The sequence below is a fragment of the Balaenoptera borealis genome (genome assembly GCF_965194805.1).
Source record: "Balaenoptera borealis genome assembly, chromosome: X".
NCBI classification, from domain to species: Eukaryota; Metazoa; Chordata; class Mammalia; order Artiodactyla; family Balaenopteridae; genus Balaenoptera; species Balaenoptera borealis.
This window is the reverse complement of record NC_138881.1, coordinates 42841757-42858927: the sequence shown is the minus strand read 5'-3', so window position 1 is coordinate 42858927 and position 17171 is coordinate 42841757. Positions and strand designations below refer to the sequence as shown.

The window sequence follows — 17171 nt, the reverse complement described above, 5'->3', positions numbered from 1 at the left end:
TATATATTTTCTTCATCCTTTCATTTTCAACATCCCCTGTGGGTGGGTGGGTGTGTGTGTACAGTTGGACTTTTTTTTAAAAAACAAAATCCATTGAGGGTGGTGTTCTAAATATTTTTTGTACTTACTATTGTAACTTCTGACATCTCATTTCATCTTCTGCATTTACAGTATTTTTGTTTCTTTTTTTCTACCATCATACTCATACCTTATTTTGAGTCCTTTTTCTATTTCTTGTTCCTGTTTTATATTTTCTCTCTTATTATACTTATTTAAAAGTCTTCATCTGTATGTCCCAGTACTTCTGCTTCAGATACTGTATGACACCCAGTGTGGTAGCCAGTCTGATATAGCCCCCAATGATCCCTGCCTCCTGATGTTCACATCCTGCATGGCTCCCCTCCATGTTTTACTAGGGTTGGCCTATGTGACCAAGAAAATACAACAAAAGTGATGGTATGCCATTTCTGAGGTTAAGTTATAATAGACATTGCAGTTCTGTCTTGGTCACGGTCTCTTGCCTGCTTGCTGGGACCACGTGTTGTTTGGAGCCCCACGGAGAGGCTCATGTGGTGAAAAACTGAAGCCTCCTACCAACAGCTCTGTGAGTGGGCCATGTTAGCGGTGGGTCGCTCAGCGAAGTCATGCCTTCAGCTGACTGCAGTCCTGGCTGACAACTTGACTGAAACCTCAGAAGAGACCCTGAGCCAAAACCACATGGCTAAGCTGCTCCCAGACTCTTGACCCTCAGAAACTGAGAAAATAAATATTTGTTGTTTTAAGCTAAGTTTGGGGGTGATTTGTTATACAGCAATAGACAACTAATACATCCAGTTTAGTTTTCACTGGAGGTCGTTATACTGCCCGGGTGTCTTGTTCTTTTGGCAGTGAGCTCATATTCCCCTGACGTGAGCAGCTGTTCTGGCTGGTAACTGTGCTGAGGGAAGGCTGAAGGCCAGACTTGACCCTGGTTAATCACCTGGAGTCCAAGGGGTAAAGGGGTGTGAGGGGAGATGAGCCAGAGGGTGGAGAGTCCCAGGCACCACACACGCAGAGCTCTCACTCCCATCTATGATCACACCACCCAACAATTCTGCTGGTAGGTTTCATCTTTAAACTCTAAGAGGGGGGTCATCTCCCAGGTGTTACCACTAGCCCTGGTGTCTGGAGGGGGACAGTGGGGGAGTAATCACTCCTCTGGCTGCTCATTTCCTCCCCTCAGCAGGGTGCTTGATACCCTGATACTAGCCCCGCCCCGCCAGACACCTGTACCAGTAGTTTGGATGATTTCTGCAGTGAGGGGGCAGGCAACTCAACATGGGGGAGAGGCACCAGCCAGAACTTAAACCTCTAACCTGTCCTGTATTTGCTGCCTCCAGCCATCCACCACTCAAAACACAGGTCAGTTAAAGATAACCTTCCACCTCCTCATAGGTCTTCATAGCTGTGTTAGTTTCTGGAACTCATGTTTCCCTCTGTAGTTTCTCCAGAGTAGTTTTTGGGCAAGGGAATTAGTGGCTTGTGCTGTCTGCCATCTTAGCAGGAGCCAGGAGTCCCAAGTAACTTCGGAAACTAATAGAGATTTCTGTCCTTCAGGTTATCTGAGCCTCCTGTTCACAGAAAGGACTCCTCTGGCCTTCAGAGGTCCCAAGCTGCCATACACAGAATTGACTTGTCTGACTTCTCAAATATCTAAGCTCATAAATCACAGAATGCACCCAGAGGGTGTCAGCTGGTTACTGACAAAGGGGACATTTCAGGTCCTCAGAGGGCCAGATTCTCCCATATCTTGGATGGCCCCTGGGGCCAGGGTGCCTGAGCCCCTTATCCGCACTTGTTAGACCCACAGTCTTGGAGACCCTAGGCACAGAATGGTCTTGTCCTGCCTCCGGTGACTGAGCCCTCATCTGAGGAGTGGTCAGCCTCCTGTCCAATACTGGGGGGTGATGGGAGCCGTTTAAGAGTTAACTCCAGCTTTATATGACATTGTTTTGGGAGAGACAGACGAGAGGATAGCTGCCCTCATGCCCCTCACCTGTCAGTATTGCCTAGAGCAGCAACTTCCGGCCAGAACCTGGCACAGTGAGGCCACGACCTCCTGGGGCTTACATTCTAGTGGAGGCAGGCAGGTAATAGACAAAAATATCTAATAGGTTACGTCATCCATCATCTGCCATGTCTTCTGTGGAGGGACAGCACTCGGCCTGTGAGAGCATCTGCCTTCTGAGAAGGTAAGTGGGAAAAATGAACTTTTTTGGATCATTATCCTCCACATAGGTAGGTGACTCCTTTTAGGGCCTGAGCTTTATCACTGCTTGATTTGTTTGTCCACAGTAGTGGGACGGAGAAGGCAAATAAATGGCTCCTATTGTTGAAATGGTTAAGAGAGGTATCCATGAGCTGGAAACCCAGTTTAGTGCTGACAGCCTGAGGCGTGGCAAGGCCACAGTCCCTTAAGCTGTCCCCAAAGCAAGTGACAAGAATAGGAACCTTAGACCCCTGCCCAGGACCACTAGCATTAGTGCATAAGACTCACAGAGAAGGGTCTGGATCCTAGAAATGGTGACGTGTGGAATGCTAGAGGTAGCTGGCCCAGTGTTTCTAAGTAGCCCATACTTTGTAATTCAGTCTTTGTAATGAATCTTGCCCTTTCTGAATCAGGAACTCTCTCTCCCATCCCTCACTCATGGGCCTGTCCTAAAAACATACATTCACAGACATCATCCAGACCCTTACAGGCAGACAGATGTACCACAAAACAGCCTCAGGCCTCCTCAAGCAGTCCTCGACCTGGGCTCACCTTCTAGAACTGATTTCTCAGCATCCATTCTCCTGCCACTGGGGAAGCAGGAGCCGCCCTTCACCTGAAATGGGAAGTATTTCAGCTCCAGCAGGTAAACAGGCCCTGGGGACTCCATGTACAACAAAAACCAGGGAGAAGGCGGAGAAACACACAGACCACAGTGACCTTCATGTGTGCAAAGTACAGTTGTTAAAAACAAAACAACAAAAACAGAAAAAAGAGGCCGTGGCTGCCGTGGGGCAGTACTGAAGCAGAGCCCCATACTCTCAGACCTGGGGAGAGAGGGCACTATGCTCCCCCATGTCTAGGGCTGGCAGGCAGGGAGGTGGGGTCTCATGTGTAGGCCCTCTTGGCAAAGAACGGATATCTGGTGGGGCTGATAGTGGGCTGGAGGGAGTCTGATCAAGATGGGGCTGTGGCCTCGGCCCCCTCCTCTGAGTCCCACACCTCTGACTGCAGGTAATCAGCGAAGAGAGCCTTGGCCCGGCGTAGGACGCGCCCCAGGTGGTGTTTTCGCACGAGGCGGTCAAAGTGCATGGCCAGCTCGTTGTAATCCAGCCCGTTGCGCATGATGTGGTCGCGGTGCTCCAGCAGGATGGCGAGGCACAGGAAGAGCATGAATGGGTTCCCTCGGCCGAACTCCTGGGGCGGGGGCAGGCCCAGTGGGGGTGGGGGTGGCAGGGACTTCCCAGGGTCTTGTGGGGAGCCCACCTCTGGCATCAAGGGGGATCCTGCAGTCACGTCACCAGTGGGAGAGGCGTCCTGGGTGGATGATGGAGATGAAGACGATGGGGAATCAGGGTGGGAAGAGGAGGAAAGCAGTGGGTCTGAGGAGTTCAGCAAGGGCTCAGAGAGAGACTTGGAGCTGATGAGGGCAGCTGGGTGGGGCAGCTGGACCAGGAGGTCCCTCCTGGGGCCTGTGTTATCCCTGAGTTGCTGGAGGTCATCCAGACTGGCCTGTCTCAGGAGACGCCCCCCGCCACCAGGCCCCTGGCTGGTGGCGGCCAAGTGGTCAACAGCATCTTCAAAAGCACCACCTCCTCCACCGGCGGGCCTCAGCATGTGCCTCTGCCGCACGGGCCGTCCCCTGTGGCCCCCAAAGCCAGTGTCCGCCACCAGGCTGGGGGGGCCCACGAGCTCTACCTCATGCTCGGGAGGGTCGGGGGGCAGCGAGCTCCAGGTGACCTCCAGCATGCGGAGAGCGTCATCAAAGGCGAACTCGCGCTTGAGCTCGAGCAGCAGCCAGCGGTAACAGAAGAAGAGGTCGTCAGCACCAGCTTCCTGCAAGTACTGGTAGAAGTCAGGGTCGGCGTGTCGCAGCAGCAGCTTGAGGTGAGCGAACTTGGTGGCCATGGCGCGGCCATCAGGGTGGAAGTTCGCAGCCAGGCGCTTCATGATGCCACAAAAGCAGACGAAGGCATGGCCCTCGTGGTCCATGACGGCAAGGATGGGCGAGGCCAGGTCACTCATGCCCTGGCAGTAGGACACCTGTGGGTGGGTAACGGCGTAAGTGGTGAGCAGGTCGTGCAGAGCCCGCAGGTGTGGGCCGTCCTCGGGCCCCGCGAAGTAGGGGTGGGCCCGGTCGGTACGTAGCACGTCCTTGAGGACCGTGCTGCGGATGAACTCCAGGTCCTCGGGGCTCGCTCGCTGGGCCCACTCGCTCTTGAGCTGCTCATACTCGCGGCTCTTGCGTTTCATGTAGTCCATCCGCTCGCGGCCTGTCAGCCCGTCTGGGTACACGTTCAGAAGGTACCTCCACACCACCTGGCCAGGGATGAAAGGGATGAGGCTGAGGGTCTACAGATGAGCTGCCACACCCTCGTGTGGCTCCATCACCACCCAGCCACCCTGGGCCTCTGCCCTCCTTTGGAAAAGCCTGCCTTCCTGCCTCTGGCTCCTAGCCCCTCCTGAAGGTAAGCCTGCTGTGCTGGAATACTTCCACGCCATCCCCCGAGAGTGTGGCCCACTGCATGTGTCTCTTGAGCTATTCATGACTGCTGTGATGGATCCAATGAGTGACCAAGAAGGCTCACCTTTCGCAGGGAGGGCTCAACGCCACCATGGTAGATCCGCAGGCGCAACTCCTCGGGGCGGGAGAGCTGGCCCTCGTGGTTCAGGTATGTGTGAAACTCCGCATCGCTCAGGGGAGGCTTGAAGGGCCTGACGTCTTCCCCATATGACCAGCTCAGCACCTGCTGGACCTTGGACAAGGTGCGGCCCACCTGTGAAGGAAGGAGGGAGGGAGGCCACTGCTCAGCTGGGCAGGCCAGGGGCAGGTGCCCACTGGCATGCTCGGAATCGGGGGTGCCAGGGATGCCCTGCCCTCCAATCACAGCTGGGCCCCGGGGCTCCCTGAAAGCACCTGAGAGAGGATGGACTGTGTGAAGGGCAGGGCAGCTGTCGTCAGCGATGACCGCTTCTCAGCCAGCAGCACGTCGGAGCCAATGACATCCTTGGGGCTGATTATGTCCCAGTCTTCCAGCAGCGGGCCTGGGCACACAGAATGACGCCGTATGAGAATGCGGATGAGAACCCCAGACCTCAGGGCCGGGTTCCTCTCCCTCCAAAGCCAGGCCACCCACAGGGCAATGAGCCACTCCCCTCTCCCTTCCCATGTCATCCCAATCACGTAAAAGATAAAACCATGAATAATCTTCTTGTGGAAACTGTCTCACAGAATGGCTGGGCAGACTCTAATAGTAGTATTTTAATGATATAAAGTAATATTTGTCAAGCACTTACTATGTGCCAGGCACTGTGACAGGGCTTAACGTCAATATAAACAATAAGAACAGTAGACAACACTTCCATACGGCTAAGTGCCAGGAAGCGTTCTGAGCCCTTTGCAGATATTAACTCATTTAATATTCACATCCATCCTCTAAGTTAGGCACTGTTATTATCGCCACTCTATGTGGAAACATGCACAAGTCAGGACTAGAAGTTGCCCAAGGCCCCCCGGCAAGTGGGTGAAAGAGCCGAAATTTGAAGGCCAGGCCCAAAGCTCAAGAGCCCAAACTCTTAATCTTATATTCCTGCTAGCCCTCCTCCCACAATTGATATAGACTACCATTATCATTCTCATTTTGCAGACCATGACAAACAGGTTGGAACAGTTAGTAAGTGGCCAAGGAAACGGGAGGGCTGGGATGTGAATCTCATTTACCTTACTCCAGGGCCCAGATGAATTTTAGCAAAAGTATTTGTGGAACAGGTATGCCATGCATGTTAGACAGAAGAAACAATGCTATGCTTGATATTATCCAATTCTGGCCCTTGGAACATCAGCAGAAGTCTGTCCCTTCTCTCTCTTCTTTACTCCCCCTTGCATCCTTTCTTCCCACCTCAAATGTCATGTGGCTGAAGCAGCAGTGGCCACCTGAGTAAGTTCGAGAGACTTGAGAGATATCGGCCCTGGCACCACAGAGCTGCTAAGCTGACAACAGCAAAGACCAGGGGCTTTCAAACTCTATTATACGAAACAAATCAACTGGGATTTGGTCAAGCCATTGTCATTTGCAGGCAAATGCTGCCCCTAAGCAACATTTCCATGAAGTCCACTGTACTTTCTCCCACAGAGCTGAGGGGGAAGCAAACCCTGGGCCACAAGTGGATGTCACTGCCTCTCCTTAGGTGTCCCATGGGGCACTGCAAACCTAAGGGGTCCAAAAGGGGAGCCCAAGATCCACTCTAGACATAACCTCCTCCTCTGCTCCTCATGTGAGTGAACAGCGTCTCTACCTGTTCAGTTGCTTAAGTCCCACACCTGACAGATGTCCTTGCCGCCTCCTACTCTCTCAACTCCCAGGGCCAAACCGTCGCCAAGCTCCATAGCTTCTGCATGCAGAACACACTTCAATTCCACCTCTTCTCTCAGCTCACACCACGCCTCTCACCTGAAACTGCCTCCCAACCAGTCCCTGCCTCCCCTTTGCCCCTCTGCACCCTCTCCCAACAGCTGCCAGAGTGGGCTTTCTAAAACATGAAAACACATAAAATGAAGAAGGTCGCACTACTCAACAGGTAAGATGAAGAAGGTCACACCAATGGTCTGAAAGACCAAAGAGAGGAGCCCCTGTCAAGGCACAGAGCTAAAGCTTGATGATTTGAGAGGAAAGCAGAGAGACTTGGAGGACAAGTCCAGGAGACCTGACATGCAAACCCTAGGAAATGCAGGAGGAGCAAAGGGGTCAGGTGGAGACAGAATTACCCAGATATGAAGGAAACTGTCCCTGAGATGAAGAAGTGGCTCGGCAGGTCTCAGATAGGATGCATCAACGAACAGCACAGACCACGGGCTCCCCCAGCTCTATTCACCTGCTGGCGAAATGCCCACATTCTAAGAATGAAGACAAACTCTTGCCAGCTTCCAAAGACGAAGAACAGGCTGCTTACAACTGAAAGAAGGTCAGATTGCCGATGGGCTTCTGTTCCACAACTCTGGAAGCAAGACAGTGGCTTGCAGCACCGATGGAGTACTGACAAGAGAGGCCTGAGATCCAAGGGTCCCACATCCAGCCAACCCAGTACGTATCCACCACGACTGAAGTTTCTGATCATTAGCATACATCTAACCCATGCACCTTACTGGAGGAGAACAAAGAAGTTCTCTAAGAAATGACTACTGAATGACTACAAGGGCTCAAGGTGGGTGGGGGAAGGCAAAAGGGAGGGTAAATGGTGACAGGCCACAAGTTTTTAATATATACAGTTAAACATAAAATGACAAAGAGACTGTGACTGGGAGTTTGTGACATTGTTACGTTAGGATTCCTGAAACATAAGCGACTGACTCTAAAGAAAAGATAATGATAGCCTGGAATTGAAAAAGAAACAAAATTACTGTCTGAGCAAAGCCCAGAAGTTAAGGGTTAGGGAGCAGGAGGAGAATGAGAATGAGAAGTCTTCCAAAGCTTCCATTTCAAGGGCTAGGGAGGGTGGGGGAGACTGGAGGGGAAAAGAGGTCAAAAGATTTCACTGTCAGTTGTGTAAAAAAGCATAAATCCAGCTATGGAGATTTTGTGAGAGACATACTAAAACTAGGCGACAAAGAAAGGTTAAAAATTGAAGAAACATGAAGGTATACCTGGCAAACACAAGCAGAAAGCAAGAGCAGCCATGTGAATGTCAGAAAAAGCACCGCTCAAGACCAAAAACATGGGACTTCCCTGGTGGCGCAGTGGATAAGACTCGGCGCTCCCAATGCAGGGGGCCCCGGTTTGATCCCTGGTCAGGAAACTAGATCCCACATGCAAGCTGCAACTAAGAGTTCACATGCTGCAACTAAGGAGCCCGTGAGCCGCAACTAAGACCTGGTGCAACCAAATTAAAAAATAAATAAATAAATAAAGTGTACAACTCAGTGGGTTAAAAAAAAAATAAAAGACCAAAAACATGACAGGAAAAGAGAGATATTCTATATTGACTTTTAAAAGAAAGAAAGAACCTGTTAATAAAATGGACAAAGGATTTCTACAAGCCCAAACTCATCTAGTGGCAAAACCGGATCCGAACTGACGTGTGACTATATGTAGTCTTTTTTTTAAAATAAATTAATTTACTTTATTTATTTATTTATTTTTGGCTGCGTTGGGTCTTCGTTGCTGTGCGTGGGCTTTCTCTAGCTGTGGTGAGCAGAGGCTACTCTTTGGTGCGGTGCGCGGGCCTCTCACTGCTGTGGCTTCTCTTGTTGCAGAGCATGGGCTCTAGGTGCGCAGGCTTTAGTAGTTGTGGCGCACGGGCTCAGCAGTTGTGGCACGTGGGCTTCAGTAGTTGTGGCTCGCGGGCTTTAGAGTGCAGGCTCAGTAGTTGTGGTGCATGGGCTTAGTTGCTCCGTGGCACGTGGGATCTTCCCGAACCAGGGCTCGAACCCGTGTCCCCTGCATTGGCAGACAGATTCTTAACCACTGCGCCATCAGGGAAGCCCTATATCTAGTCTTTATGTAACCCACTAAGTGTGAATATGCACACACTTCCCTGAAGAAACATGCAAGTTTCATTATGGGGTGCTGCCCCAGGCCCTTCTTGCAGTATTACACAATATGTACTAGACGTACTGCACCTCCTTATTATAAAATTGTCAAACCTCCCAAATCCTAAATTATATATATTGTGCAATGCCAATCAGTGATGTAATGGGTTTTTTCCTGGAACTGGATAAAATTATTTTAAGGTTCATATGAAAGAATTCACATTTAAGAATAGTTAAGAAAAAGGAGAGCCAAAAAAAAAAGAATAGTGGGAGGAAGGCAATGCTTGCCTTATTAAAATGTATCACAAAACCACTGTGATAAAAATATGGTGTTAGCATAGCATGAGACAAACAGAGCCAACTGGTGGAATTCAATATAGAAAGACCAGAAATAAATCCAAGGACATATGGGAGCTCAGTACATGACCAAAGTGGCATTTCAAATCAGTGTAGAAAAGGTGGTTATTTAATAAATGATGCTGACATACCTATTTGTCTGGAATTTTTTTTTTAAAGCTAGGTCTACTAATCACAATGCTGACAGAGATTTATATGTAGAAAAGAAAATAATAAGCATATTAGAAGAAAATGTAGGAGAATATTTGTATAAGCTTGTGGATGGGGAGGATGTTCCAAAGTAAGGAGAAATTCAGAAATCATAAAGAAAAAGACAGATATATGTATAAGACTGCATACGAATTTTAGTTTTTGATAGGACTAAGAAAGCACCATAAACAAAGCCATAAAACAAAAAGATAAGCTTGGAAAAAAATATCTGCAATACATATGACAGAAAGAGGATTCATATCACAAATGCACAGATTGGTTGATGGTCTAGGCTTGGTAATCTTCCAACTGTAGAGGTGACAGAAACTGACTTCTTCCCTGAAAGAGGGACTGGGCCATCTAAGTGGTCACAACATGCCTGTTGCTTTCACAGTCATGAACACGATCCCAAGAACTCCATTAATAATATTTGTAACAGCTCCATCGATTGGACACTTACTTACCTATTAATGTATAGCATGATACCATTAATGTTAAACACATACCGTCTGTGTACATATACAAATATGAATATACTTACGTATCTCTATATGTAGACTAATTTGTCTGTGTGTATGTGTGTGTGAATAAATAAAGGACCTGTAAGGTTACACATCAAACTGATCAAAGTAGCTCCTGCAGGGCAAAGGGTAGGGGAACAAGATTAGGCACAGTGGGGGCTTCCCTGGTGGTGCAGTGGTTAAGAATCCGCCTGCCAATGCAGGAGACACAGGTTTGAGCCCTGGTCCAGGAAGATCCCACATGCCACGAAGCAACTAAGCCCGTGAGCCACAACTACTGAGTCTGCACTCTAGAGCTCGCGAGCCACAACTACTGAGCCCGTGTGCCATAACTACTGAAGCCCGTGCTCCCAACAAGAGAAGCCACCACGAGAAGCCCGCGCACTGCAACGAAGAGTAGCCCCTGCTCGTCGCAACCAGAGAAAAGCCCGCGTGCAGCAACGAAGACCCAATGCAGCCAAAAATAAAATAAATAAATAAATAAAAAGATTAGGCACAGTGGTTCCAGGAGACTTCAGCATTATTTATAATAAGGAGAATGTATTTACTGGATAATTAAAGATTAGTTTCATTAGGGAATTCCCTGGCGGTCCGGTGGTTAGAACTCTGTGCTTTCACTGTGGAGGGCCTGGGTTCAATCCCTGGTCGGGGAACTAAGATCCCACAAGCCACATGGTGTGGCTAAAAAAAAAAAAAAACAGTTTCATTAAAAAGTGCAACTCCAGGGAATTCTCTGGTGGTCCAGTGGTTAGGACTTGGCACTTTCACTGCCATGGGCCCAGGTTCACTGGGTTCCATTCCTGGTCAGGGAACTAAGATCCTGCAAGCTGCGTGGCATAGCCCAAAAAAAAAAAAAAAAAAGCAGCTCCAATCAAATTCCCATCAGGATTTTAATGAAATGATAAGCTAATTCTATTAAATGAAAAGAACAGTGGGACTTCCCTGGTGGTGCAGTGGTTAAGAATCCACCTGCCAGTGCAGGGGACATGGGGTTCGTGCCCTGGTCCGGGAAGATTCCACATGCTGCGGAGCAACTAAGCCCGTGCGCTACAACTACTGAGCCTGCGTGCCACAACTACTGAAGCCCACGCACCCTAGAGCCCATGCTCTGCAACAAGAGAAGCCACCACAATGAGAAGCCCATGCACCACAATGAAGAGTAGCCCCCACTTGCCGCAACCAGAGAAAGCCCGTGCACAGCAACCAAGACCCAACGCAGCCATAAATAAATAAATAACATAATTTTAAAAAAAAGAACAGTAAGTGCATGAGAATATTCAACAAAAAATTTTAAAAGGAAAACATTAAAACATATCATAAAGCTACATGATTAAAACAACATAGAATTGGCTTAGGGTTGAACAAAGAGATCAGTGTAAGGGGATCAGGAATTCAGAAACAAACTCGTGTATTTGCAGGAGCTTGGGAAATAAGACAACGGTAAGAATAGAACAAGTCCTGTCCCCTCTATGAGCCTCAGTTTCCCCATTTATAACATGGGGATAACGATTGTCCCTACCCTGTAGGATTGTTTTGACAATCCAATGAATAAACATTATGTGTGCAGAATGGCCCCAAGTGTTCGACACATGTTAGCTATTTATATGTTATTATGACATCAATAAAATGCCTCGGGACTTCCCTGGTGGCACAGTAGTTAAGACTGTGCCCCCAATGCAGGGGACCCGGGTTCGATTCCTGGTCAGGGAACTAGATCCCACATGCATGCCGCAACTAAGGAGCCAGCAAGCCGCAACTAAGACCTGGCACGACCAAATAAGTAAATAAATATTAAAAATAAATAAATAAAGTAAAATAAAATGCCTCAGTCACCCCAAATAGGCACTGTGAATTCCCCGAAGCTGGGAACCGTGTCTTCCACTCCACAACTTTTTATTTTAAAAAATTTCAAATCTATGACAAAGTTAAAAGATGAATACATTGACCATCCATATGTCCTTCATCTAGCTCCCCCAACTGTTCACATTTTTGCCACATTTGCTTCATCTTGCTCTCTCCATATATATACATTTATTTTTTTGCTGAATTATTTGCAGATATCATGATGCTTTACCCCTTAATACTTAACTGTGTTTTTCCCAAGAACAAGGATATTTTCCTTCAATAACCATGATACAGTTACCATACCCAGGAACTTTAACACTGACACACTATTATTTTCTAATGTATGCTCCATAATCAAATTTTGGGGACCATGTCTTAATTTATCTGTGGGCTCCCAGGGACCAGTACAGGTAAGACTAGGGGAACAAATATGAGAAGACTGGAAGTGGCTGAGAGATAAAAGGAACAAACAAATGAATATGAGTGCAGGGTGAGTGAATGAATAAATACAATTACCATGACTATAATCAGCATTGTTATATTTACAATATTATTATAACTGAAACATATAATACTGTAGCTCTATTATTATATTGCAGTATACAATTATATATTACTATATTATATGCTATAATAAATGTGATCATTATTGTTATTAGAGCTAATACTTTCTGAGCATTCACTATGCAGCTATGCACCTTTCCAGGCATTTTACATGAATTTCCCTGTTTAATCGTCATCATGGCCCTAAGATACCATTATCTCTGCTTTACAGATAAAGAAATTGAGGGCCAGTGGCCAAGCCAGGATTTGGACCCAGGATTCCTTGCTCCCTAGCCCACTGTGAGGGAGTGCATTGTGAGGAGTGGAGTCATCCACGGGGAAAGGGGGGCATCCCAGAGCAGTGCCCGCGAGGCACCAGGTACTCACTATCCTCAGTGGGCCGAATATCTACACGCAGCTGCAGGTAAGGTTTGGAAGCGGTGGTGAAGGCCGTGCTGAGGTCCCAGTCAGACAGGAGTGAGAGATAAGCTTCCTGCCCCAGCCGATCCCGGCCCAGGTAGCTGATACCAAAATTCTTCTTCCTGGACAGAGGAGACATGGCAGCTTTCAGTGCCCCAGTGCCCTGGAGGCCTCTGGGACAGTTTCCAAAAGAAGCCGAGGAGGATAGATGGTTTTGAAAACAACTTCCTACTGTGTGCTGGGCACTGTGCCAAGGATTTCAGGCAGCCTGAGGTCAGATCGTTTATTTCTATTTTGTTTCACAAACAGAAGCAGATACACACCTGCTTGTATCTGGAGAGCACACTGGAAACTGGTAATGCGGTCCCCTCTAGGGAGGGTAACAGAGTAGCTGAGGGATAGAAGTGGGAAGAAAGCAGCCTTGTGCATAAAAAAAAAAGCAATCTGTATGTTATTTTTCAGAACAAAAAATGTTTATGCACAAAAAGTCAAATAACAACTAAGAATTTGTTCTTCAGATACACCTGTGCAACTATGCAAAGAAGTATGTTGTGATAACCATTGTAACCATGGAAACATCCTAAATACCCATCACTTTTATATTCTTTGAGTTTGTTACCATGTGCATTCGTCCAAAATAACAACGACAACAAAATAACCATCACACCTGCCCCCAAGAGACACTACTTTTCATCTATCAGGTTGGCAAATTTTCCAATGTTTTCTAGTAGCCAGTGTTTGTGAGGGTGTGAGGGAAACAGGAATTTTATGTGCTGCTGGTGAGACTGTAAATTGGTAATACCTACCTGGAGAACATTTTGGAAACATCTGTTGAAATTTTAAAAAAGCATACACCGTTTAACTCAGCAATATTACTCCTATGACTAGATTTCCCCAAATATTCCAAGATATGTATGTGGCTGTTTGTTCACTGTGGGATTATTTTAATACTAATAATAAATAATAATAATAGTAATAATAGTAATAATAATAATAAAACAACCTCCCCCTTTACCAAACAACAACAGTAAAAATGCCAAACAACCGCTGTCGAGGTGGGTGGCCCACTGGTTTTCCCCAGCATCCCGTTACTCACCCGTTCAAGTCAAAGGCTCGGATGAGGATGTGCTGTAACACATCGAGTGAGGTGATCTGGGGGTCCACAGCAAAAGAGCGAAACTCAGGTGGCAAGAAGCTCTCACATTTCTGCGGAGAGAAGACAGGGGTAGGCCATCAGGGGTCACATCACCATGCTGACATGGAGTGAGTGGCAGGGACCAGATCAAGGCGGGAGTTCTGAGCCATGGGGAGAACTGTTGTTTTTGCTCTGAGTGGAGGGTGGGGGAGGCTTGGGAGGGTTCTGAGCAGAGGAGGGATGTGGTCTGACTCAGGATTTAACAGGATCCTTCTGGCTGCTCTATGAACAGTATGTGGGGGACAAAGGAGAAAGGACTGTTCCAGTGAGGGGGCTACTGCAATAGTCCAGGCACCCAATCCTTCTTCTACATCCCCTCAATGATGGTTGCCTGGATCACCATGTCCAGTCTGGCCCTCACTAAACCAGTCCTCCACGCTGCCACCAATCTAGCGCATCTATCTACAACACTCCCCTGCTTAAATCTCTTCAAAGGGAACCCCAGGATCCCCAACAGGTGGACCTATAGGACCCCAGCCAGCCTCTCTCCAGTCAGCTTTTTTGAACTTTACACTCTGGTACTACCAAACTCCTGGAAGTTACTCTGAACACATTCAGGCTCCAGGCCTTTGCTTATGCAGATCCCCCAGTCTGGTACGTCCTTCCCACTTTCTTCAGTTGGCTCACTCACAGCTCAGGCATCTTCTCTTTTCTGAACTCCCAAACCTCTACCTTTGAGCTTCCTCTATTACATTGAAGTGATCTGTTCACTTCTCACCAGAATCTACCCTCTTCTCATCACCACCAGTGCCACCACCCTAGTCTGAGCCACCATCACCGACTGCCTGCTGGAACCACTGCAACAGCTTTCTTACTCAAGAGTACACGCCAAAGGCCCTTCACAATCTGCCCCTCTCTTCCCTCTCCGATTCACCTCCTACCACTCTTCCCCTCGCTCTCTGGGCTCCAGCAACATGGGAACCTAAGGGAACATGCCAAGCTCATCCCCACCTCCCAGCCTTTGCCCTTGCTGTTCCCTCTGTCTAGAACACTCTTCCCCCCTGACATGCACATGCCTGACTCTTTTTTATTTGGGTCTCTGCTCCTTCAGTACCTCTCTGGGAATTTCCCTGTACGACCTTGGCTAAAGTAACTCCCTAGTTCAGAACCTTTTTCGTCATTTCCCCATGATATTTACCAGTGTCTGAAGCATCTCATTTATTGAGCTGTTTGTCTCCCCGACGAGTATGTCCGCTCATCCAGGGTGGGGACTTGCACAAAAGTGCACTCTCAACACATATGTTGACTGATGTCAGCGGCTCCTTTTCAGACAGCAACAGTCTCCCTCATTTCTCAAGGCCCCACTCAACTATTAAGGCCCCTCCTCCAGCCCTATAGCCCCTCCTCTCTACCCACAATCTCCACCCATCCATTCCAGAGGCCTCTACCTTTCCATTTGCAGTCCTCACGCCCCATGCCCTGCCCTCGCATTCCCAGGTCCAGCCTCTCCCCCACCCTCCACTCACGCCACCATCACTCTGCCCTCAAGCCTCGCCCCTCACGTAACACCCCAATTCTCAGGTCCCGCCCTCCAGCCTAAGACAGCCACCGCCTTCCCTTCCCCAGGGAGCTCTGGGCGGGCTGGACGACTGGCCGCCAGCCTCACCTTGACTCGGACCCGCACCACCTCTCGCTCTTCCTCCTCAGCTGCCGCTTGGGCTCCCCCACCAGGCGGGGGCGCTCCGGAGCCGGCCAAGTCCGAGGATCCAGAGGCCGTCGCCATCCCTCCACCACCCGCCTCCGGGTGACAGCTGACCGTTGCCCCCTACCCTTGCGCACACCCCAGAATGCGGGCGCCTGCGGCCCCACCTTGCGCCCGGGCGCAGGCGCAGAGGCCGCCACGGGACCCTACCCACCCCCCCCCACCTGGCACAGGGTGGAGGTCGCCTCTGCGCGTGCGCACAGTGTGCTGTTGCCAGGAGCCCCGCCCCCCAAAGCCGGGCATTTTGCCTCACTTTAGCCAGTGTGCAGGCGCCTATTGAGGGCCCGCCCCGCCCTTGTCCTTGGTTTGGTTGTTTGGGCAGTTTGCTTCCGGGTTCACCTAGGTGCGTGTTAAAGTGACGACTTATTCGGGCGAGAAAACTGGGCGGGGAAAGGAAGCTGTTGCGCGACGACGTCAAGGCTCCACATCCCGCCCCAAGTCGCCTCGCGTCTCTGCTTAGAGATGATGTCATCTATTTCAAACGCCTGTGCTCCTCACTTAGAATGAATCCGCTGAACCAAAGAATAATTCTTTTTCCAGAATCTTTTAAAAAATAGTTTACACGTTGTGAAAATTCATGGAGCTGTACATTTATGATTTTTGCAGTTTCTGCCCGCATGTTATACTTCAATAAGTAATTTACCCAAAAAAGCCATTTGTATGCTCTCTGGAGGTCCTAGCTTTTTAAAGTTTGCCTTTGTTTTTATTGAATCCTTACAACACGTTGAGATCGGTGCTGTTATTAAATGAATGGTGTGTGTCCACCAAATATCAGCTGAATACTGGACATAGCTTAGACTCCTTTGAGAAACTTTATGTGCCACAAAACGCAAAAAGGCATTCTCCTCACTTTACTGTATAACATCTATATGGTTTGGACAAAATACAGGCTGCCCTTAACAGATGTAATTTCTCACAAAGGAGTCCTGTAAGTTACCTGGACTCCAGCTGTTGCTGCAGTATTGTATGGATGCTACCTTTAACGTTACCTTTTTAGAGAAGTCAGCAATTCTAAAACACTTCTGTGGCACTGCTGGATTTTCTGATGGCAACAGGGAGTTTGAAAGTCTATTTCTCATTAAAATTACCATAGGGTGGAATGAGCAAAACATTAGCCTAGAGCTTGGAGTTTTATCCTGCGGGCCCTGGAGCACAGGTCTTAGATGGGGGTATGATGTGATCAGATGTCCCTGTCTTGGTTGTGGAGAGAGCCCTGGAAGGAAAGATACTGGAAGCAAGGAATTCAAAAAGGAGGTCCTTGCCATAGTGCTGGGGAGAACTTTCTCTTTCATTTGTTCATTGTTCCATTCAACAAAGTGTATGCCAGATAGTCTAAATATATTAATTCCTTTAATCTGCATAAAACCCCTATGAGATAGGTACTATTATTATCATCATTTTACAGATGAAAGCACTGAATGAAAGGGGAAAACATGCTCTAGACCAAAGGGATAGTAAGTGGCACAGAGAGCAGACAGTGCAATGGACGGAAGGTGGGGCTGTGCCTGGTGTGTCTGAGGAAGAGCACAGAGGCCAGCATGCCTTAAGTAAACCATGAGGTAAGTGATGGATCTGAGGTGAGAAAGTGAAGCACGGCTTTGGCCTTAACAGTGAGGCATTTCTCA

General features: G+C 48.4%; 1 protein-coding gene across 2 annotated transcripts; it reads right to left on the bottom strand.

Annotated features, from left to right (window-relative positions):
• Positions 1 to 2969: 2969 nt before the first annotated feature.
• TBC1D25 (TBC1 domain family member 25) lies at positions 2970 to 15698 on the bottom strand. 2 transcript variants are annotated; one of them, XM_082376309.1, is made up of 6 exons: positions 15451 to 15698; positions 13746 to 13855; positions 12617 to 12771; positions 5166 to 5293; positions 4837 to 5025; positions 2970 to 4567 (listed from the first exon to the last, which is right to left on the bottom strand). In XM_082376309.1, exons 1-6 carry the CDS (start codon positions 15565 to 15567, stop codon positions 3206 to 3208), a joined length of 2061 nt encoding a protein of 686 aa, XP_082232435.1. In that variant the 5' UTR covers positions 15568 to 15698; the 3' UTR covers positions 2970 to 3205. The 2 variants fall into 2 exon arrangements, with proteins under 2 accessions (XP_082232435.1, XP_082232436.1); XM_082376310.1 differs by lacking the exon at positions 15451 to 15698 and adding an exon at positions 14983 to 15259.
• Between the last annotated feature and the right edge of the window lie 1473 nt (positions 15699 to 17171).